The sequence below is a fragment of the Panthera pardus genome, unplaced genomic scaffold, assembly GCF_024362965.1.
Source record: "Panthera pardus isolate Hobbes unplaced genomic scaffold, ASM2436296v1 HiC_scaffold_24, whole genome shotgun sequence".
NCBI classification, from domain to species: Eukaryota; Metazoa; Chordata; class Mammalia; order Carnivora; family Felidae; genus Panthera; species Panthera pardus.
This window is the reverse complement of record NW_026526810.1, coordinates 111,761,994-111,786,169: the sequence shown is the minus strand read 5'-3', so window position 1 is coordinate 111,786,169 and position 24,176 is coordinate 111,761,994. Positions and strand designations below refer to the sequence as shown.

Sequence of the window (24,176 nt, the reverse complement as noted above, 5' to 3'; positions counted from 1 at the left end):
TACCTCAATTAGGTTATCAAAAATTGTCCTCGACCTTTTGCTAGATTGGACTGGCTGGCTCCTGCTATTGCGGTGGTGACCCACTTCATTCCCATCCTTCTGACACTCTTACATCTGGAGATCTTCATATTTCTCTAAGTTCTTCCACCTCGGTATGTAAACCTGGGCCTTTCTTATAATCTTGCTCTCTTTTTTTTTTCCTTCTACCTTCAGTTCAGCAACATGAATGTGGATCCAGTTCAGGCCCAGTGCCCTCCTTGCCCTGAAGCACCCAATTCTAGGGACTCTTCTCCAATTTCTGAGATTTATGGGCCTGAAGAAAATTATGCATCCTTGCATGTCATCTGCTGAGACACCCTACACGGAGACCGTCTCTCCTCTTCCTTCCTCCATGGTCTGCTTATTCAGGACAGCTTCGTTTCTTCCACCAGTCCCAGAGTAAAACCACTACCCACTTTTGTAGAGGAGAGCACAGTGAAGAAGGAAGATATGGCCCAGGGCAAGAAACAGAAGATCAGAACCGGGTTCTCTTAGACCCAGCTATATGTACTCAATGACAGATTCCAGAGACAGAAATACCTCAGTCTCCAGCAGATGCAAGAACTTTCCAACATTCCGAACCTTAGCTATAAGCAGGTTAAATCCTGGTCCCAGAACCAGAGAATGAAATGTAAGAGGTGGCAGAAGTGGCCAAAGAACAGCAACAGTATGACTCAGAATGGCTCAGCAACTACAGAATACCCAGGCTTCTCTTCCTATCACTGGGGATACCTGACGAACACTTCTGGAAACCTTCCAATATGGAGTAACCAGACCTGGAACAGCCAGTCTTGGAGCAACCATTTCTGGAACAGTTAGATCTGGTGCCCCCAAGCCTGGAATAGTCAGCTCCACAACTATGGAGAGGAATCCCTGCAATCCCAGATCCAGTTCCAGCAAAATTCTGTCAGTGACTTGGAGTCCATCTTAGAAACTGCTGGGGAAAGCCACAGTGTAAAATGCTTTATTAAATATTTTTTGATATTAGTTAATTAATTAATTAAATATTAATTAATGTTACTTAATATTTAGCACTTTATTAAAGTGCTAAGCATCTTAGTACCCAGCAAGTAATAGGTTTATTCCCAAAGTACTCTGTGAACACACAGCCTGAAGATGTGTGACATGATGAGTATATTATTCAATCTCAGTTTGGGCAGTGGCTGTATTACTTCTCTTACGATTTGTCTTTTAGGGCCCTGTATCTCTGCCTTGATACTGTATCTCATTATGCTTATTGTTTCAACTGAGAAGGTACGATTGGAATCTAATCGAAGAGGTTTCAGTAGCATTGGCTGCTATGGACAACATGATAAAAGATGCTTCTGGCTACAAGTAACTAGATATAACACTAATTTGGATATCTTTAGGTTCTAGAATCCAACTTCAAGAATAGGAAGTAAAAATACAAAGGCAAATGATGAAGGATTACTTGTATTTTCTGAGTTTGTGAGGCTTTACTTATTAGTAACCTCAAATGTTATGATGAAGGCTCAAGCTATAATGTGCTTCATTGGTTTCCTCTGCCCCCTGTGTTATTTTACTACAACTCCTAATTTCTTCGTTATTCTAGTTATTTGTAGAAAGATGTTTTGTATTTTAATGTAGCATGGTAATAGTATCAGTTTGGCTGGTTGGTTTATAGGTTTAAGTACAAATAAATAAAATACCCACTTAAAAAAATTGTCCTCAACACTATCACCCTCCTACCAATGTATCACCCTCTCTTTTTTCTCCTTACTTAAAAAGTGGGGTGCTAGCCACTTGAGATATAAATGTCCCAGGCCCACCCTACATCTACTGAATTTCTGTAGGGGGAGATCCTGGCATTAATTAAAAACCAAAACCTCCCTGAGTAATTCTGTTGTCTGGTTGACAACAGTAGTCTGTGGCAAGACTAGTACCAACACACAACATCAGCACCAGGAAACAACAAAACAAAGAAACTGAATGGGACATTTAGTAACCTCTCCAAGAGGAAGTGCCACTGTTGTGTGCAATGTTTGCATTTGTCTTCCCAAAGCAATCACCAAATGTCAATAGAAATGTGTATTAAGGAGACAGTAGAATCTCTTGACAGATAGGTCCTATCTACTCAATGCTGAAACCCAACTGTCAAATTTTATTTTAATCTCTGCAAGCCTGATTCGAACACTCATTATCCTTTTCTCTTAGTTCGTTGTTTCTGGTTTGTTTTTCATTGACAGCTATTTTAGACCTTAGAGACCCAACAACATACGTTACTTACCTATTTACTCATGTATGGGCTGTACTTTAAGAACAAACTTCCTGGGTAACAAAATGGATTTGGCCATTATGTAAGGAACATTGTTTAACTAGAGGTCACTACAACCCACAGTAAAAGCCAAATGGTTGCTACCTAAGGGTAAACATTTGATTGTAGCACTCTAAAAAAATTGCTAATATAGGACAAAAACTATGGTATCTGGAGTACAGCTACCCAGACCTGTTCCAAGTATCTTAAGAACTCTTCAGATTATGTCTATAAATAAAAGTGTTTTCTTTATACTACACAGTGAAAGCAATAGATACATTTGTAAAAAAAAAAAAAAAAAAAAAAAAAAAAAAAATCCCTACAGTATTTATATGAGAATTACTATCTACAGTATATTAAGAATGGGGCGCCTGGGTGGCTCAGCTCATTGGACATCTGACTCTTGATTTCGGCTCAGGTCATGATCTGACAGTCCTGGGATCGAGCCCAGCATTGTGCTGATAGCACAGAGCCTGCTTGGGTCCTTTCTCTCCTTTTTCTCTGCCCCTCCCCCATTCATGCGAGTGCTCTCTCCCTCTCTCTCCAAATAAATAAACTTAAAACAAAAAGAGTAATATAAATTGGTAAGAAAAAAAACCTTACAAGTCAAACAGACAAATGGATAAAGGACAAAAATAGAATTTTTACAAGAAGAAATATAATATGGAAAAATACTCGTGTTCACTATCAAAAATGCATATTAAAACACTTTATTAAAGCTACTAAATCAACCAAAAATATCAAGTAGCTGGTGCTTGCAAGGCTCTAGCATACATTTTATACATTTAAAAAAAATGTTTTTTATGTTTGAGAGAGAGAGAGAGAGAGAGAGAGAGAGAGAGAAACTGTGAATAGGAGAGGGGCAGAGAGAAAGGGGCACATAGAATCTTGAAGCAGGATCCAGGCTCTGTGCTGACAGCTCAGAGCCCAACGCGAGGCTCGAACTCACGAACCACAAGATCATGACCTGAGCCAAAGTTGGATGACTAACAGACTGAGCCACCCAGGAGCCCCTTTATACAACTATTTTAGAGAGCCATTAGCTATATTCCAGGAATCATTAAAAATGTCCTTATTCTGTAACTGAAATATCCTACTTTGGGATTTTGGGGATCTTAAAATTTAAGAAGTTATCTATGGGACCCGGGGTGGTTCAGTTGGTTAAGCATCTGACTTTGGCTCAGGTCATAATCTCATAGGTCGTAAGTTTGAGCCCCGTGTCAGACTCTGTGTTGACAGTTCAGAGCCCAGAGCCTGCTTCAGATTCTATGTCTCCCCCTCTCTCTCTCTCTCTCTCTCTGCCCCTCCCTAGCTCACGCTCTGTCTCTCTCTCTCAAAAATAAATGAACATGAAATTTTTTTTCTTTAAATAAGTTACCTAGAGTAAGAACTTGATACAAAGACATTCACTGAAGTTATATTAATAATAAGACTGAAGGATTAGAAGCAAATGTCCAACAGAAGTAGAATAGTTTTAATAAATTATGCATCAAAAGTAATAAAGTATGTAGGAATATGAAAAATGTTTTTGATTTGTTAAGTGAATAAGGCAGAAATGTGGAACTATAATCTAGAGTTTCAACTATTTGCTAAGAGATACAAAGATAAAAGACACAGTTCCTATTATTAGGAGCTCTGTTTAGAAGGAAAGACAGACAAGGTAACAGACAAAATACAACAGGATAATGGCTATGACAGAAGCTTGTACAAGATGTTACTGGGGTACATGTGAAGGCAACCCATCTTACCCAAGGGGAAGAGAAGATACAAAGCTGACTTCTAAAAAACAAACAAGAATTAACTAGTTGGAGAAGAGGATAAGAGAAAGAAAAGAAACTGTAGGTTTAGAGAACAACATGTACGTGCAAAGGCATGGGGAAGTTAAGAGTCTGGCACACTCGCACAGTTGTAAGAAGCTCCACGTGGAAGGAAGGCAGAGTGGAAGGGAGGAGAAGAGCAAGTAATGGTAGGCAGAGGTCAAGCCAGCTCAGGAGAAACATAAAGGGTCATGCACAAGACTTTAGATTTGATCACGTAAGCAGCGGGGAATACAGCATTCTGAAGCGAGGGTGCACGCAACATGGTGAGATTTATGTTTTTAAATGTCCGTTTTTGGGGGCGCCTGGGTGGCTCAGTCGGTTAAGCGGCTGACTTCGGCTCAGGTCATGATCTCGCGGTCCATGAGTTCGAGCCCCGCGTCAGGCTCTGTGCTGACAGCTCAGAGCCTGGAGCCTGTTTCAGATTCTGTGTCTCCCTCTCTCTGACCCTCCCCTGTTCATGCTCTGTCTCTCTCTGTCTCAAAAATAAATAAATGTTAAAAAAAATTTAAAAATAAAATAAAATAAAATAAAATAAATGTCCATTTTGGGGCGCCTGGGTGGCTCAGTCAGTTAAGCATCTGACTTCGGCTCAGGTCATGATCTCATGGTTTGTGAGTTCGAGCCCCACGTGGGGCTCTGTGCTGACAGCTCAGAGCCTGGAGCCTGCTTCAGATTCTGTGTCTCTCCCTCTCTCTGCCCCTCCCATGTTCATGCTCTGTCTCTCTGTCTCTCAATAATAAATGTTAAAAAAAAAAAAAAAATTAAGTGTCCACTTTGGCCAGAAGTCCCATCAGTGCTGCCTAAGGTGAAGTGTAGGGGTACAAAGTGCCACTAGAGAACTTTTTGGGGTGACAGAAATTTCGTTCTTCTTTATATTTGTCAAAACTCAAACTGTAGGCTTAAAATGAGTGGGCTTAAAGTGAGTTAAGATATGTAAACTATACCTCAAAATTTGATTCAAAAATACAATAAAATAATCACTCTAGCAGAATGGAGAATGGATCAGAGGAGAATGAGATGGAGAGATGAATTGGGATGTTTCTGAAATAATCTAGGCAAGAACTGATGAAGGACAAAACTGAGGTTGTGGGGAAGTGGAGGACAGTATATTTGAACAATATTAAGAAGGTAGTAAAATCAATCAAAAGAATGACTGGATACGGAAGGGCAGGACACAGTAAACAGTTAAGGCTGACTTTTAGGTTTCCAGTTTGGGTGAGTAGGTGATGGTGAGGAGAAAGAACAAGGTTAATGGAAAATGATACTGAGGTCCATTTTGAATATGCCGAGTTTGACAGGAGACACATCCGGAGAGAAACGCTGGAGGCAGACAGATGCACACACAAGTCAGGAGATATGATATGGGGAGGCAACATCATGGTGGTCATTGGTGACAACTATGTAATCTGTTTTGTGTTAGACTATGTGTTATGATGAAAGGGCACACTGAAAAGTGAAGAGTTAATTTCATGAAATGATTTGGGTTTTCCCTCTCATTGTGTTGTTATAAAGCTATTTGCATGACAACATTTTTAAAGGTCATCACTGGCTTAAAGGTAAAATAACAAACAACAACAACAATGAACACAAAACAAAGGGAGAACCTGATCACACAAACCTTTCACAGAACTCTACTGCCTGAACTAGATCATGATGTTTGATCCCTTCCCTAGCTGAGGAACCAGTAGCCCAAGGCAGTGGGGAGACGCTGAGGCTCAAAGGAGGCGGGCTCATAAGGGGCCTCTGCACTGCCCAGATGAAAAACAGGACCATTTCAACAAAAGAGATTATTAGGAAAATTCTACACTTGTGTGAACATGAAGCCATGTAGCTCAGGTGTGCTTGGTGTATTTATCAAAACCTAGGGGGAAAAAGTGGCTGTCACACTTTTGACCACATTTAAAAGATTTTCAAAGGCCAATTACCATTAGCTTTTTACTTTTCCCAAATTTACATTAAAAAAAATTTTTTTAACGTTTATTCATTTTTGAGAGACACAGAGAGACAGAGTATGAGTGGGGCGGGGGGTGGGGGGGCGCGGCAGAGAGGGAGACACAGAATCCAAAGCAGGCTCCAGGCTCTGAGCTGTCAGCACAGAGCCTGACATGCGGCTCGAACTCACTGACCATGAAATCCTGACCCAAGCTGAAGTCGGACACTTAACTGACTGAGCCACCCAGGCACCGCAAATTTACATTTTTTATAGAGGAAATTTATACCTATTACAATGGGAAAAAATCAAACAACATATAAACATACAAAGTAGGAATCATTTCATTTCCCGAGCACACGTTTTTCCATACCGGGTACATTCCAGGCCTTGAAGATGCATTCTGCAACCTCGAGTCCTGGGGTGGCAGATGGTCAGGCATCTGTGGCTCAGACCCAAAGTCTTTCATCTTCTGAAGCTGTTCTTTCTGTTCCCTGTGAACAAATAAAATTGCCATTGTACATTAAGGCATGTTTACTCCAGACCCAGTGACTACAACTGATATCAAAGACAAAGAGATCTTAAGAACCCTGTTCCAAAACCCTCTATGGTGCCCCCAGGGCATCTCCAGGGTAACACTCTCTTGCCTTTATGTAGCTAACTGACTAGTCTTCTACAACCTATAAATGACTATAAATTACTAAACCTATTCAAGGACAGGTTCCACAACCTGCCTCATTAGTCTATTCTAAAATAGCATCTACTGGTCACCTTTTTCTTTCATTGAACAAAAAGTTCTCTCACTATTTTCCTTGTTCAATACTCTCTCGCTAGATGAGAAGTTGCAAACTGGTGGCCAAATACGGCCTACAAAGTTTCTTGTTTGTTTTTTTTTTAATTGGCTTTTCCATCAGTTTTTAAAATCTGAATTAGCTGCCGTTATTTACGAAGCAAAATATTTCACATATAAATTCAAATTGTAAAGAGATTTGGTAACAATGGGTCTATGTCCCCACATGCCAACAATCAGCTGACTGGAGTAATGGCCGTCCACTTCAGATGAAGCGGGTTGCTATAGTCCTCACCACACTCGGTAGAGTTACCCTGGCCCACTTTCACTCATTATAGTTACCTGTCTGGTTCTTGTGGGCACTTTAGTTTATGGCCCAGTGAGAGCTAATGTCAGTCTATACCTTTAAAAACAATACTTCATATTCCTAAAAAGGATTCATGGAACTCTTCATGCTTTTCTTGAATTCTCTGGTCCAATTCCTTCCTTCCTTTCTTTTTCTTTTTTTTTTTTTTTGAGTTTTCCTTACAATGCCCACCATAAACAGGTGTACATCTACTACAACCTCTTTAGACTTTTTACAATTTTCTTCTTACACTGGATGTAGTGCCCCAAATGGACACAAACTAAGGGTCAAAAAAGTTTATTTTCTACCTCATGTAAATGACTTCACACCAATACAACATAGCTTACTTGTATTCAACTATGACAATTCTTATCCATCACTTCATATATTTTAGTTATGCTTATGTTGCCTAGAAAGAGCTTAAAAAAAGGATGATGAAGAAGAAGCACCTTTTATCAAAAGGTTTTCTATACAAAGTAATAACGGATGAAAAGGAAATTTTAAAAAGAAAAGGAAAGAAAACTTGGCAGTTTGGGAACACTAACCAGCTTGGTGTTCTCCATAAACAGAACAGATTTTAGAGCTGGACAGACTGGGTTCAAATTCTGGGTTTGCCACTGATTAGCCAAGTGGACTTAACCTCTCTGAGCTTTAGTGTCATCTGTGAAGTAGGGTATGTCTACTTATCATTGCAGGCCTTTGAGATAAAAGGATCTGAGACCGGAAGACTGAGACAATGTAGGCTAATTATTAGCACAGTGCCCAGCACATGGTGGGTGTTAAGTTAAAGGCGTCTGTAATTTGAAAGTGAATGGTGTGGTAACTAAACGTTCTCTATCATGCTTTCCACATCTTCTTCATGAGTAATCTGGAAAAGTAAAATCTCTCAGAGCATATCTTCTATAGACAGAAATCTGTTGTGTTGCCTGAGGCACCGGATCTTCCATCTTTACCTACAGGGATTTTTCCTCATTGTACTTTTCTAGTCATAAAGCTTCAGTTATAGTTTCAATCGGTACAATCCACATAGACCAGAATTGAAAAATGAAGGAAACACAATACACTGGAGTATGTCAAAACCTAACCATTAATTTATTTTCTCAAAACATTGCTCATTCCTAAGAACTTACTCAAAAAGCTTACAATCTATCAATGACTGCTAAATTCTTATCTCAGGACATAGTTGGTTTAGGGATTGAATGAACATACACAAAGTATTCAGTATTCAGTACAGTTCCTGGCACACAGTAAGCATGCAATGTTTCTTCTTCTTCTTCTTTTTTTTTTTTTTTTTTTTAATTGTTACTCCCTGGGAAGCATTAGATAGATACTTATACATAGGTGATTTTAAATCAAGAAATCCAAATTTTATTCTCCATTTCACAAAGAAAATATTTGATTATGTAGAAATAAGTAACATCCTCAAGTAGAGATATCTGCTTTTAGTTATAAGGAAAAGATAAAACACCCCAGAAAGAAAGTATCAGCAGTTAGCCAAATCTGAGGACGCTTTCAGGTAAACCATTCTGAGCTTCAACAGAGGAAAAACCTTACAGCACTTTCCAAAGTCTTATCAAAGATAAGTGAATATGAAGTCTATAAGATCTAATACCAAAGAACAAAATGCCTCCTGGGGAAAAAAAAGGATGTTACATATGAGCTCTGTGAAATCCAGAGCACTGGAGAGTTGAAGTTTGACACTGAAACATGTACAGGCATGATATGTCAGCAACACATCTATAAAAGCCAAGAATGGCTATCAAACTTTCACATTTCAGGACATAAGCTTACAATTAACACAGTTCCAAAATACATTTCCTAACCCTAAAGCAGCACTGAATGGCCAGAAATATAAATTAAAATTTACAAGAACTTGAAGCAAAACGATTCCATTCACATACATCGCATCACTTTAAAAAAAAGCAGTCTGAATGCGGTTTTGACTAAAAGAAAATCTTAAGTAGTCAACTTACCGAAGCATTTTCAGTTCTTGTGCAGCTTTCAAAATGATTTCGTGCTGCCTCTGACTGAGAACCATTACCCCTCCAAGGCCTTGGTCAGAGTCTAAGTTTGTATCCGACCCCATCATTTCAGAAGAATGATGTGAGGAGGGCATATGTTCCGCCATGGGGGAATGTCTATCCACATCAGATGGGTACCATCTGTCTGACAACCGTTCTCTTTCCCAGTCCATTCTGTCAGGGATATAATCTCGCTTTTCCCGCCATGTATCTCCTCTTTCTGGATACTCTCGGATCCTCAACTCACCCCTATCACGAAAATCTCGATCATACCCATGGTCTCGATTTCTTTCTTCTCTCCATCTATCATCCCGATATCTATCCAAAGGTGGAAGAGGTGGGAGGGGTGGTAAAGGTGGAAGAGATGGAATATCCCGTTCACGAAACTGTGATTCTTGTTCATCCAGTGGTCTCCCATAATCTCTGTCCCACTCATTATCCAAATTTCTATCATACATATCCATGGGTCTTCCAATCCGATCCACATCCCTGTCCAAGTCCCTGTCCATTTCCCTGTTGTAGTCCTCATCCATATCCTGATCTCTCTCCCAATCATCCCACCAAGGGCCTCGTCTATCTCCATCATGAGATCGAGATGGTGGTGCTGAGAACCTGTCCTCTCTGTTATATGGGTCTAGTGTATCATCTTGATAGTCACGTTCGCATTCTCTCCAGTATCTCTCTCTATCCCAATCATCAAGTCTTTCTCGTTCCATTGGAGCATTTCTACCATCTAATGGGAACTCTTCATGCCCTCTCTCTTCTCCATGATTCCATGGAGCTCTAGGAGGCTCATCTCGGTGATATGGATACATTTTTTCCCCACCATCTCCTGGTTCTGGTCTAAATGGACCTCTGTCACGACCAAAATCTGGTCTTCCCAGTCCCCTTTCCCTACTGCCAGGCCCTCGAGGTGGTCCCCTCTCCCTACTCCCAGCTCTTCGTGGTGGTACTCTTTCCCTACTCCCAGCCCTTCGTGGAGGTCCTCTCTCCTGACTGCCAGCCCTCCGAGGTAGTCCCCTTTCTCGGCTGCCAGCTCTACCCCGGTCCTGGCTGCCTTGCAGACCACCTGGCATTTTCTCCCGACTGCCTCCTGGCCTCACCAACCCTCTGTCCCGGCTGCCTTCTCCTCTGCTCATCTTCTCTCGACTGTCTTCTCGTCTACCCATCATCTTATCACGAAAGTCTTCTTGCTTGACCAACCCTGGGCCACGGCTGATTGCCTGACCTCGACCTCTATTTACTAGTCCTTTATCCCGTGTGTCTTCCATTCTGCTTTGCCCAGGACCTCTGTAAGATGAGCTGCTGCCTCGATTGCCTTCTAACCTAGTATCTCTGTTATCTGGCCGAGGCAGCCCTTTATCTTGGTTGTTTTCTGAATGGGGCAGACCAATACCCAAAGGCTTAAAATCATTATCTGCAGTTAATGATGATGATGTTGTCACTGCTGCTCCTCCCTCCATCCCCCCTGGTTTTGAGGGAAAAGTAGATTGAGTAGGTACAGGTTTATTTGCAAGGGGTACAGGCTGAGTAACAGCTTGGGCTTTGTCCATTTGAGTCTCCATACTTTGAGAATTCTGGTCCCAATTAGAAGGCTCTATGGGCCCTTCCGAGACTTCGCTTTTAGGTGGCTCTTGTTGAGAGTCGCTTAGATTCTCATTTGACTGAGCCGCCTTGGCATCCTTTATATCTGCAGCAATGGAAAATGTAGCTGACTGCATTTTAAAATTCTTCTGCTGGTTACTATTGGTGTCTGCTAATGGTTCTTTGTTTCCTGAAAGAGGTTCTGCTTGTGACTTAGGTTGCTGCTGATGTTGCTGTCCAAAAGCTGGCTTGGGGCCTTTCCACTGTGGTCCACTCTGTCGAGGACTGAGGGATGTATTGGGGGTAATATAAAACTGAGATGCTGGCCCCCGGGGAATCATTCCCCATTTGCTTTTAGTGCCCTCTGTTGGGTGACCTTCATATCTGGGTCTTGGCCCATCGGGGCGATTTCCTTCAAAACGAGGCCCTTTGGGTCTCGGTCCTTCACACCTTGACCCTAAATCCTCAAATCTTCGAGGACCATCAAATCTACAAGTAAAACAAAAGATATTACTCAAGACAGTAAAGCAGAAAAAAAAAATATTCTCCATGTAAGAATATTTAAGGCAATCTTGCCTTAGAATCTGTTTACAAAAATGACTCTTTCAGTCATTAAATAAATCCTGAGGTATCTATCTTAGAATCGGTATGCTAAAGTGGCAGTGCTCAGAAGGTCTTAGGACAGGCTTTGGAAATCATGTCAGTATTATTATCATCCACTCCAAAACAACTCCTGCAGCAAGTCACTGATACACTAAATTGTTAAAAAGCAATCATAAGTATTGTGACTTAGTAGACAGAAAAGCCCACTCATCTTAAATGGGGGAAAAAGTGCCACGGCTAACTCTGAGAGTATTTTCAGAATTAAAATAGAACTAAAATCTTAGTAGGAAACAACTAACGAGATAATATAGGATGATTATAAATATTGTTGGAGCTAACATTATCACCTGGACTACTGGACAAAAATTCAAAAAGCCAGTAGCCAGCTATATCTTAAGAATGTGCCCTAATATTTTAAAGTCTGGACAGTGCCCTGACAATTTGCTACGGACCCACTCGCCCATTCAGAAAATATTTAGACATTCCTTGTCTGTCTAGCTATACTACATCTAGGGGATATACAAATAAAACGTCATCTGTGCCTCAAAGGGTTTACAATCAAGGAGAAAGAGAATCTAAGTATAAATAAATGCCCAAAGGTGCAATGACAGAAGTCTATCTGCATACAACAAGGGCAACAGAGGAGCGGATGGTCAATTCTACCAGGGTAAGGGGGGAGGGGGTGCTGTCCAATAGAGGCTTTATATAATAGATGATGCTTAAATTAAGTCTTGAAAGACAAATTCTCTGAGGCCAGGCTAACAGGGTGTATTGGGAGATAAGGGAAATGGGTGGCAAGGACATCTAAGGAAGCATCATGAGGAAAGGCAGAGAAACACACACCAGCAAAGCACGTCTGGAAGTGCAAACATGGCTCAAGCAAAGAGAGTAGGAAAGCTGGGAAAGGAGTGGAAAGGTAGGGAACAAAGAGATAAGGTAAAGAGTAGGCAAGAATCGAGCTCCAGAAGACTTTGTACACTCTGTGTGGCAGGGACTACTGGTGCTCCTCTAATATGCATTCCCCCTTTTCCTAAAGTATCTGAGCTTCTTCATTCTTAGCTGGACACAAAGCTAGCGAGACTAAAGATTCTCTTTCCCAAACTCTCCTGTAGCTAAAACTTGTAGACATGTTCTGGCTGGGCTGAGAGTGAAAATGACCGACAGCTTCTTCCGGGTCATAGCCTCAAAGGGAAGGGCACATCCTCCTCTTCACCATCTCCTTTTCATTCTGGCTCTGACATGGTGGTGAAGCATCCTGGACCATGTAGATAAGGGCAATATACTAGGGGATGAGAAGTAACAAATCAGAAGGAACTTGGATTCTTGACACTGTAGAGTCATCACATAAGTGCTAAAAGAGAGTAAGCCTTTAACTTATTAAAGCGTAGGACTTCGGATCTCTGTTACCACCAATGAATTAATTCGGCTGGGTAAGAAGTTAGGAATTACCTAATGAGACTTAGAGCCACTATCGATGGTCTGATTTTTAAAAGATTCCTCTAGCAGAAAAGTAGCAGATAGGTAGGAGAAGTTTACCGTAGGTTGTTTCTACAATTTGAGTAAGTTAAAGTGAAGCCTGTTCTAAGGCAGTGACTGATATGAGGATGTAGAGAAGGAGGTAAAAGTGAAAGATGTGAAGAAAGGTAAAATGGATAGGACTTTCTAACAAGTGAAATTAAAATGATAATAGAAAGGGAAAAATTTAGGACAATTCCAAGTTTCCTGGCTTAGGCGACTAAATGGATGATGATGCCTTTCATGATTTTAATGAGAAACAGAGAGTTTTTCTTTCATTTGTTTGGGAAATCAATGAAGAATGCTAAATTCAGTTTCAGGAGAATATTTATTTCCTATCCCTGTTGACATTAGGCTTTTTGCTGGTCTGGAAGTCTTAGTTTCAAAGGAAGAATGTTTCCATCAGGAAACACCACAGTAACTCCATTAAATTCAACTTGAGACTGCCACCTGGCTACTTGGGTTCTGAATAAACAGGCCAAGAAAGAAGTAACTACATTGGCTGGTAGTGATTGGTCCTGAGTTGCAAGGGGATATTGGGTCACTAGGACACAATGAGGGTACGGAGGAAAATGTCTGGAATGGAGAGCCTCTAGAACACCTCTTAGCGCTTGCATGTCCTGTGATCAAAGTCAATAGAAAACTACAATAACTCAATCCAGGCAGGACTGCCAAGAGCCCAGACCTTTCAAGAATGAAGGTTTGGGTCACTCCACTAGGCAAAAAACGAGGACCAACTGAAATGCATGCTGAGAACAAACGGACTATGAAATGTGTAGTGGAAGAATATAGTTATAAATACCAACCAACTGGTTACATGACCAATTGCAGAAAGCAGGACTGTAATAGTTATGAGTATTTCTTCCTTAATTTGATACTATATGTTTAAATACATACACATGTATTAGTTAAATGTCCTTGGTTGATCATTCTTTGTCATCTTCTAACATTAGATGTATTAATAATAGTTAATTTTATATCTCAGAATTTAATTTTTTTTAATGTTTATTTTTGAGAGAGAGAGAGAGAGAAAGAGAGAGAGAGAGAGGTGCGGCGCACAAACAAGGGAGGGGCAGAGAGAGAGAGAGGGAGACACAGTGTGAAGCAGGCTCCAGGCTCCAAGTTGTCAGTACAGAGCCTGATGAGGGGCTCGAGCTCACAAACTGCAAGATCATGACTTGAGCCAAAGGTGGATGCTTAACCAGCTGAGCCACCCAGGTGCCCCTATATCTCAAAATTTCAATTACAGAGTATCAAAGAGAGAATGTGAACCAGCTAGGAGAAGAATGAAGATTTTCCCAAAGACAAAAAGATGAAAGGGACTATATACCCTTTTCTGGGAAACAGGTAAGAATCTTTTTTTTTTTAGTTGTTCAGGGATAAATATTTCACATCAGATGAAAAAATCTCTTTGTGACCCACCCTAATCAGAAACACATAAGGGAACTCTATGAAAGGTACTATAGCCTAGCCAAGTTGACACCACGCAGAGTCATCACAAGGAATGTCAATATACATAAATTGACTATAAACAGAAAGGGGACCGCCAGCAAATGGTTTTTAAATTCTGGAAGACAAAGGGCAAACATGAGTGGTAACATATGCAAGAAGAAGCTGGAGTTTAGAATGCTGGTAGAAGGAGATACAATCAAAACGGGGCTGGTCTGCCCACAGAAACCCAGGGAGAGTCAGAATTCTCAGATACCAGAGGTGCTGGGGAAGGACAGGGGTAAGACTTGGGGCTAAAAATGTGTAAATTAAAATCTATATTCAGAACCATCAACTAGACTTTCTCTGGGATGAATGTCCCTATATTCTTGAATCCGAGGGTCCTCTAACATTGGCAGTTCTCTGCCCTACCACATAAGCAAGGCCTGAATCTGTTGACTGGGCGCATCAACAGTTGATGAGCGCCTCATATGCACACAGAGCTTCCAATTAGCTTGTCAGTGTCCCCCGCTCTTAAATATAAATGGACAACCAAGGATCACTAGAAACTTGAGGAATGTCTCCAAAATGGAAGGAAGAGACCAAAGGTAAACGGGTCATAAATCTGGAGAAAAAACAGAGATAATGCAAAAGACAGAAGATAACTTTTAAAAAACCCTCAAATGATATCCTCAGAAAGATTCATAATGAGATACTGTAAACATAAATCAAGAATAAAACTTGATCAGAACCAAGAAAACTGCACAAAAATTTAAAAATTCTCCAAATAAAATGCAATAAAAAGATTAGAAGTATCTCAGAAAGTACAATCAAATGAAAAAGAGACAAATATAATCAATCCTGCAGGTCCAAAAACCTACTAATGAGGAGTTCCAGAAAAACAGAAAACAAGAAAAATAAAATTAATGAAGAAATAGAAAGATTTAAGAGTTAAAAGACTCTAATTTTCAGACAGAAAAGGTCTAGCTTAGTAAATAATCAGTATAACTATTAAAACTAAACAAACAAAAAAACCACTGTGAAATTTTAGAATACCAGGGGGGAATAAAGTTTCTAGCAATAGGGAGACATCATCTAAAAAGGAAGAGAATCAGAACAGTATAGCACCTATATTGACTGGCAGAAGAAAATAGAATGGTGATCCTAAACTTTTGAGGAATAATTATGTTCAACTTTACTATATAGTACATAAATGGTATTAAACAGTACGGTACTGGCATACAGACAGACACATAGATCAATGGAACAGAACAGAGCGCCCCCAAATAAACCCATGTGTATATGGTCAATTAATTTATGAAAAGGAGCCGAGAATATAAAATGGAGAAAGGACAGTTTTTTCAATAAATGATACTCGGAAAAGTGAAGAGTCATGTAGAAAAGAATGCAACTACAGTGTTATCTCACACTGTACACAAAAATTAACTCAAAATGGACTAAAGACTTGAAAGTAAGGCCTGAAACCATGAAACTCCTAGGACAAAACCTAGAAAAACACCATAGGTGTAAGCTCCTTGATACAGGCCCTGGCAATGGTTTTTTGAATCTGATATCAAAAGCAAGGAGAATAAAAGCAAAAATAAACAGGTGGGATGACATCAAACTATAAAGCTTCTGCACAGCAAAGAAAACCATCAACAAAACGAAAAGGCAACCTACTGAATGGGAGAAAACACTTGCAAATCTTGTAACTGATAAGGGGCTACTGATCAAAATATATAAAGAACTCCTATAACTCTAGCAAAAATACAAATAATCTGATTTTAAAATGGGCAGAGGACCTGAATAGACATTTTCCCAAAGACAATGTACAAATGGTCAAGAGACCCATGAAAAGATACTCATCATCGCTCATCAGCCAAGAAATACAGATCAGAACCACAATATCACCCCACACCTGTGAGAATGGCTGTTTTCAAAAAGGTTAGAAATAATAAGTGTTGGCAAGGATATGGAAAAAAGAAACCTTGTATATTGTTGAGGGGAATGTAAACAGGTGCAGCCACATGGAAAGCAGTATGAAGGCTCCTCAAAAAAGTAAAAGTAGAACCCTCAGATGATCCATCAATTACGCTTCTGGATATTTATCTGAAGAAAACAAGAAAACTAACTTGAAGAGATATATGCATCCCATGTTCACTGCACATGAGTTACAATAGCCAAAATATGGCAACAACCTAAGGGTCCATCAATGGAAGAATGGATAAAAAAACTGTGGTGTGTGTATACATATGTATGTATGTGTAACACAGACACACAAACACACGAATATTATTCAGCCACAAAAAAGAATGAAATCTTGCCACTTATGACAATATGGATAAACCTCAAGGGTACTATGCTAAGTGAAATAAGTCAGACAAATACTGATTTCTCTTATACGTGGAATCTAAAAATAGATAGATAGATAGATAGATAGACAGACAGATAAAAGCCAAACTCATAGATACAAAGAACAGATTGGTGGTTGCCAGAGGCAGGGGTGGGCATAGGAGAAATGGGTGAACTAATTTTGTTTTTAGTTTAAATAAATTAAAACATTTTAAATGCTTGACTTTAAATTCTATACCCAAATTATAATCAAGTGTGAGGTTAGAATAAAAACATTTCAGGGACGCCTGGGTGGCTCAGTCGGTTAAGCGTCCGACTTCGGCTCAGGTCATGATCTCATAGTCTGTGAGTTCGAGCCCCGCGTCGGGCTCTGTGCTGACAGCTCAGAGCCTGGAGCCTGTTTCAGATTCTGTGTCTCCCTCTCTCTCTGACCCTCCGCTGTTCATGCTCTGTCTCTCTCTGTCTCAAAAATAAATAAACATTAAAAAAAAAATTAAAAAAACAAAAACAAAAACAAAAAAACAAAAAACATTTCAGACACACAAGACTCAGACAATTTGACTCCAAACCACAATTTCTTACTAAGTTACCTGAGCATGCACTCTGGCAAAAAGAGGCACTAAACCACAAACAGGAAGCCATGACATTCAGTAAACAGTGAATCCAACCCAGGAGGGTAATCAAGGGAAATGCTGGAGTAACAGCCATATGGCAGATCTTGAAAGCAACCAAGCAGCCAACCCAGCCAGGTGAAAAGCAAGAAGATGCATAAATATGGGAGAGAGATCACCTCAAGAGAAAAAGAGATGGTGCTTTTGGGAGTAGGGTTGGAGAATTATTTTAAAGATTTTTCAAGAAGACAATTGGAAATTCTAGAAAAGTCATTACACTAAAGGAAATATAATTATAACACACTGCTTATCTCTACAGTGGACATTGTTTGCTTATCTAAAAACAGTGACACGTATTAGACATACGGGGTTAGAGTAGTGGAAGAAGCAAATCTGTTAGAACTGGGAGTAAATATATAACGTTTAAAATGTGGAAGTTCAAGAAAGCAGCAGCATATTTTTTAGTGATAGGAAGGTAACTACCAAAAGAAACAGCTAAAGAATGAAAAGATGTCATTAGAAAACACATCTAGGGTGGCTTGGGGCAGTGGCTGCCTGTTTTTCTTGATTTCTGAAAACTATGTATGTACCACTTTGATAAAAATGTAAAATGAGTTTAAGTGACACAGAGAGATTAGCCCTAACTGGGAGAAAGAAGAGCTTCTTCTGAGACTAGAAGAAGAAAGATGAGGATAATAAGGTAAGGTAAACACAAGGGTGGGAAGTGAGTTTCACTGGGCCTGAAAGTCTTGATTTCCTCTGGGAGGCAGGAATCTAAATTAAAGATACAAAGCGAAAGAAAAATGTTTGTGGAGACAAGAGTCCAGATGGTCTCTGCACAGCAGTGAAGGCTTGGCACAGCTACTGTTGGGCACAGGGACAGGAGCTGACTAGAGACTTATCAGAGGACACACCACAATACTAAAGAGGGAGACCACTTATTTACTTATTTAGCTATATATGATACTGTTTCAGGGCTTGTGAGGGTTTCGTTCCATTTCTTGAAGTGCCATTTATTAATTCAAAGTGCCTGGAAAAACACCTTAGATCATTAAAGTTGCGTAAAACCATCTGCTTTGGATTCAATTCAGCAATGATCGGTTCATGGAAGTGCTAAGAGGAGACTATTCTCCACAAGGTAGAGTCAGTAAGAACCCTTGTCAACTCGTTACCTAATATTATAATCAAATTTTGAATATAAACAAACTGCCTTCCTAACCAATTTGTGAATGCCTTGAGAATTTCATCCATAACTGAGACATTCCAGCATAAGTAACAGTTACTGAACATCTGTCAGGTACTATGTTAGTGCTGGAAATAAATGGATACTTAACTCAAGGAGTTCATAGTCCAAGGGAAGAGTGAGACAGGTAAACCAACAATTTGATTTACTTAAAACTTAGAACATAACTTGATAAAATGGAACATGATGGCTGGCCTTGTTTACAGAGGTATCCCCTTTGTCTGACTCACCAAAGGATCTCAACACATAATTACTGAAGTGCTCCTGCACTAGGAATTAGTAAAGCAAAAACTGGCAGGAAAGGAACTCTGAACAAAGAGAAGAGCACATATAAAGAATGGCCAGAGGGAAAGATAAAGGAAGCAAGAGGCACTAAACGTACAGATAAGGAAAAGAGAACATGGTGACATGGTTGTAAAAGGTAATTAACTCACTACTGCAAGCCTCATGCCTGCACATATAATATGCAATTTCCATGACAGGATAGGGTACTTTGCTTTCAGATTAAATTGCTGATCAACAGCCAAGGGTCATCATTTTATTTTTATTTTGGGGGTCAGAAAAAAACCAACTGAAATATACTTTCGACACTACATATAAATGGCAATTATTTATCAATACTGCACTTTCAAATTTTCAAAGTTCAAGGATGTAACAAAATGTTAGACTATCAAAACCTTTTGTATTCATAAAAGAATTTTAAAGCCTTTGGAATAAATATAGTAAGAGATACTCAATTTTAAAATATGCACAAAAATTAGCCATGTTTACATTAATACAATGAAATGCTATGACCTTTTTAACATATAAAAACATTTGAAATAAAGTACAAACATAGCATATAGTCACTAAATACAATCACAGAAAAACACATGTATTGCCCATTGGTTAGATGAAAAGTAAAACAAATATTTGGTGTTTAAATATTTAGAAAATTTGTATACAGTTAGGTATTTCATAAACTTTTAAAAAACAAAAACCCTAAAGCTAGGTATGAAAACATTAGAGGTATGTATAAAAATTTCACGATTTAACATAAAAAACAGACCCTAAGTGGGTATAAAAACTTAAGAGGCATGCGCAGAAATACAAATGTCTTATCACAATATTTACATAAACATACTCAAATCAGCTGACCATGGGAATTACAAAATATTAAATTCTGGAGTCAAATTCCTGCCCTTTTAGTTTTCATGCTAGATGATTTTTCTAAGTATTTTCTAATATGTATAACTAAAACCCTAAAGTCAAAACTCTCCCTCCAAAAAGTAATTGCTATAAATAGGAACAACCATGGCAAATGGAAGCACAGAGTAAAACTGTATTGTTTACAGTCCCTTGCTAATCCAAATAAGACAGCTACAGAATAGAAGAGGTCCACAATTATAATCCGAAAACCAATCAAAAAGTATGTATGACCAATCAGGAGCCTAGATATTACAAAGATGTCAATTCTTCCACAAAATGGTCAACAGATTCCATGCAACGCTCATCAAAATTCCAGCAGGTTTCTGAAAACTGACAAGCTGATTCTAAGCATTACATGGGAAACAGAGAGGGCCAAGAATAATCAAGACAATCTAGATCAGGGGTCAGTAGACCATGGCCCCAGGGCCAAATCCAGTTAAGAGTGATCTTTTACATTTTTAAATGTGAAAAACAAAAGGAAGAAAGAAAAATAAGTGATAGAGACCAAACATGGCCTGCAAAACCTAAAAATACTTACCATCTGGCCATTCACAGAAAAAGTTTGCCAACCTCTGATCTAGAAACACAGAACTGGAGGACTTACACTAAGAGGTATCAAGATTTATTACAAAGCTACAGTAATTTTTTTAAAAATCTTTTAAAAGTGTTTATTTTGAGAGAGAGGGAGCACGAGTGGGGGAGGGGCAGAGGGAGACGAGGAGAGAGAATCCCAAGCAGGCTCCCTGCTGTCAGCCCAGAGCCTGATGCAGGGCTCGATCCCATGAACTGTAAGCCAAAATCAAGAGCCAGACACCTAACTGACAGCCACCCAGGCGCCCCTAAAGCTACAGTAATTAAAACAGTATGACACGGGTACAATGATAGAGTCTAGAAACAAATCCATACATATGGTCATTTGACTCACGATGAAGAAGATAGCACGAAGTAGTGAGGAAAAGATGGGCTGGGGTCAACTAGATAGCCATATGAGAAATAATAAACCATGATCCTTACCTCATACCTCATTAACAAATAAATCAATTCTATATGGATTGTTGATTTAAAAATAAAAGGTAAAACGAGACAGAAGATAAAATAGGATAATATATTTATGGCCTTGGGGTAAACAAAGATTTCTTAAACAGGACACAAAAAAGTACTAACCATAAAAGAAAAACAGATCGATAAATTGGACTGCTAAATTAAAATCAAGAATTTCTATTAATCAAAAGACACCACGGGCGGCTGGGTGTCTCAGTTGGTTAAGCGTCTGACTTCAGCTCAGGTCATGAAAGCACGGTTTGTGCATTCAAGCCCCACGTTGGGCTCTGTGCTGACAGCTCAGATTCGGATGCTGAAGCTCTGCTTCGGATTCTGTTTCCTTCTCTCTCTGCCTCTCCCCTGCGCTCGCGCTCTCTCTCTCTCTCTCAAAATTAAATAAACATTAAAAAAATTTAAAAAAAAAAAAGACACCAGGGGCATCTGGGTGCTCAGCTGGTTAAGCCGTTAAGCACCTGACTCTTGATTCTGACTGAAATTATGATCTCAGGGTCATGAGTTGGAGCCCTGCGTTGCATTGGGCTCCTTGCTGGGTGCCGGGCATGGAGCCTGTTTAAGACTCTCTCTCCCTCTGCTCCCTCATCCACCTCGCACGTGCACACACACATGCACACTCTCTCACCAAAAAAAAAAAAAAAAAAAGACACCATTAACCCTTGGGGTTCCCTCTGGGTTCAGATCCTAGTTTTAGAACTGTTTTTTTTTTTTAAGGTTTTGTTTGTTTGTTTTGAGAGATCACACGCACGTGTACACAAGGTGGGGGGGGGGGAAGGCAGAGAGCGAGGAAAAGACAGATAATCCCAAGCAGGCTCTGCACTGTCAGTGCAGAGCCCAGTGCTGGGCTCAAACCCACGAATCATGAAATCATGACCTGAGCCAAAATCAAGAGTCAGATGCTTAACCAACTGGGCCACCCAGGTGCCCCAAGAACTGTTTGTTTGTTTGTTTGTTTTTTAATAGTTCTATTATACTCATACCTGTCAGGGAGGCTAAACTCAACAACACAAGAAACAACAGGTGTTGGTGAGGATGCAGAGAAAGGGCAACCCTCTTACACTACTGGTGGGAATGCAAACTGGTGCAGCCACTGTGGAAAACTGTATGGCGGGTCCTGAAAAAGTTAAAAATAGAACTACTTTGCTATCCAGCAACTGCACTGCTAGGTATTTACCCAAAGAATACAAAAATACTGATACGTATTCAAAGGGGTACATGCACCCCAATGTTTATAGCAGCATTATCAATAATAGTCAAACTATGGAGACAGCCCAAATGTCCAAAGGTCCATCAATAGATGGATAAAGAAGTTGTAGTGTGTGTGTGTGTCCATATAACAGAATATCACTCAGCTATTAAAAGAATGAAATCTTGCCATTTGCAATGAAGTGGATGGAGTTACAGAGTATCATGCTAAGCAAAATAAGTCAGCCAGAGAAAGACAAATACCATATGATTTCACTCATATGTGGAATTTAAGAAACAAAACAGACGAGCAAAAAGAAAAAAAGAAAGACAAACCAAGAAACTGACTCTTAAATACATAGAACGAGCTGATGGTTACCAGAGGGAAGGTGGGTGCGGAATGGGTTAAATAGGTGATGGGGATTAAGGAGTGCACTTGTGATGAGCACCGGGTGGTGTATGAAAGTGTTGAATCACCACATTGTACACCTGAGACTAATATTATACTGCATGTTAACTAACTAGAATTTAAATAAAAACTTTTAAAAAATAAAAAATAAACAGCTCCATCATAAGGATTGAAACTTTGTGACTTTTCTCTCATAGGCTTCCCAAGAACAAAGAAAATGTACTCCTTAAAAAACAGAATGAAACTTACATTATCTTGCAATTACTATATGGGTCTATTAGAACCTTTCATAAATCTAAGACACATTATGGGATCCTAAGTGACTTTTTCTCTGAATCTTAAAGCATTCTGCAATTTCCTTACCCTCAAAATCATTACTCATCATTACTTATCAGTTATCCCCATCTATGCTAAAGAAGATTAAAATACAAAGACAATGAAGGAATGATGGACTCGCCTAAAGATGAGGCAAAAGTGAAATAGGCTGTCACCTCACCCCGCTTTGTATTGCCCAAAATATTACAGCCTACTTTTAGGCTTCACTGAGTACAATTGAGAATTAAAAATTTTTCATTTCCTGACTATAACAGCAGAGAAAAGTGAGAGAGAAAGCTGTGTCCAAATCAAAAAATAAACACAGAGACAGAAGGACTCTAAGCTCTAATAAAGATGTGACATTGATCACGTAAGTAAAATCTCCAACTGTAAGTCCTCAGATGACAGTATCCTAGATGAATATTCTCAAATTCAAGATTCGATGAATGAACAATATATTTCTAAGGACAGAAAGGAAATGTAGCACTATCATCCACTTAGTTATTAAACTGCAAGGATGTCATCACATAATATTTTGTGCCAAGAACCTGGACCATTCTGCTTTGCCAGAAGAATAAGTGACAGGATTATTTCATCTTTTATGTTTATGTTTTGTGCCAAAATTTACCTGATGCAGGGTTTTGCTCTTCTAAAATTTTTATTAAAATTTTGAATAAGCAGTTTTTCACTATCCCTTTGTTACTTCTGTACATTATTTGTAAAATTACTTTAAAATTTCAAAAGTAAAACTGGCCCACTGGATCTAGGTGATACTTTTTTTGGCATACTGAAGATAAGAAAGAAAAAGGACTGCACAATGAAAAAACAGTCAAGACAATCTAGACACAGGATGCTATCTCGTGCACATAAGGAACTCCTACAAATCAGTAAGAAAAAATCATAACCCGATAGAAAAATGGGGAAAAGATTTCAATAAGCATCTCGTAAAAGAGGAAATCCAACTTAATAATCAAATGGAAAAAGAAGTTAACCTCATTTGTCATCAGGGAAATACAAATTAAAGCCATAGCACAATACCACTAGACATCCACCAAGATTACTGTAACTTAAAATTTTAATAATACCAAGTGTTGATGAGAATGCAAAAAACAAACAAAAAACCCCAAAAAACTGGAACACAAAAAACCTGCTGGTGAGAATATAAATGGATACAATCACTTTGGAAAACTGTTTGACAACATCTACCAAAGCAGGACCGCACATACCCCATGATCAAGTAATTCCAATCCTTTGTATATTTCTAAACAAAATTAAATACACACACACACACACACACACACACACACAGATGCACCTAAAGGGACACATACAACACCAAAAGACACAAAGCAGCATTCTTCATAATAACCAAAAAACTTAAATGACTATCACTATGAAAACAGATAGACTGTGGTAAATTCATACAACAAAATACTGTAAAGCAATGGGAATGAACAAACTACAGC

General features: G+C 39.3%; 1 protein-coding gene and 1 pseudogene across 4 annotated transcripts in view; one reads left to right on the top strand and one right to left on the bottom strand.

Annotated features, from left to right (window-relative positions):
• YLPM1 (YLP motif containing 1) overlaps positions 1 to 24,176 on the bottom strand; it is a 75,530-nt gene that overhangs the window by 33,972 nt on the left and 17,382 nt on the right. For 3 of the 4 annotated variants that reach the window (XM_019427168.2, XM_019427167.2, XM_019427166.2), the window contains exons 5-6: positions 9,174 to 11,294; positions 6,438 to 6,558 (exon numbers count right to left, since the gene is read on the bottom strand). In XM_019427168.2, coding sequence (XP_019282713.1) covers positions 6,438 to 6,558; positions 9,174 to 11,294 — 2,242 coding nt within the window. The remainder of the gene's footprint in view (positions 1 to 6,437; positions 6,559 to 9,173; positions 11,295 to 24,176) is intronic. The other variant, XM_053889615.1, reaches the window with a different exon arrangement.
• Positions 223 to 1,163, top strand: LOC128773035 (homeobox protein NANOG-like; annotated as a pseudogene).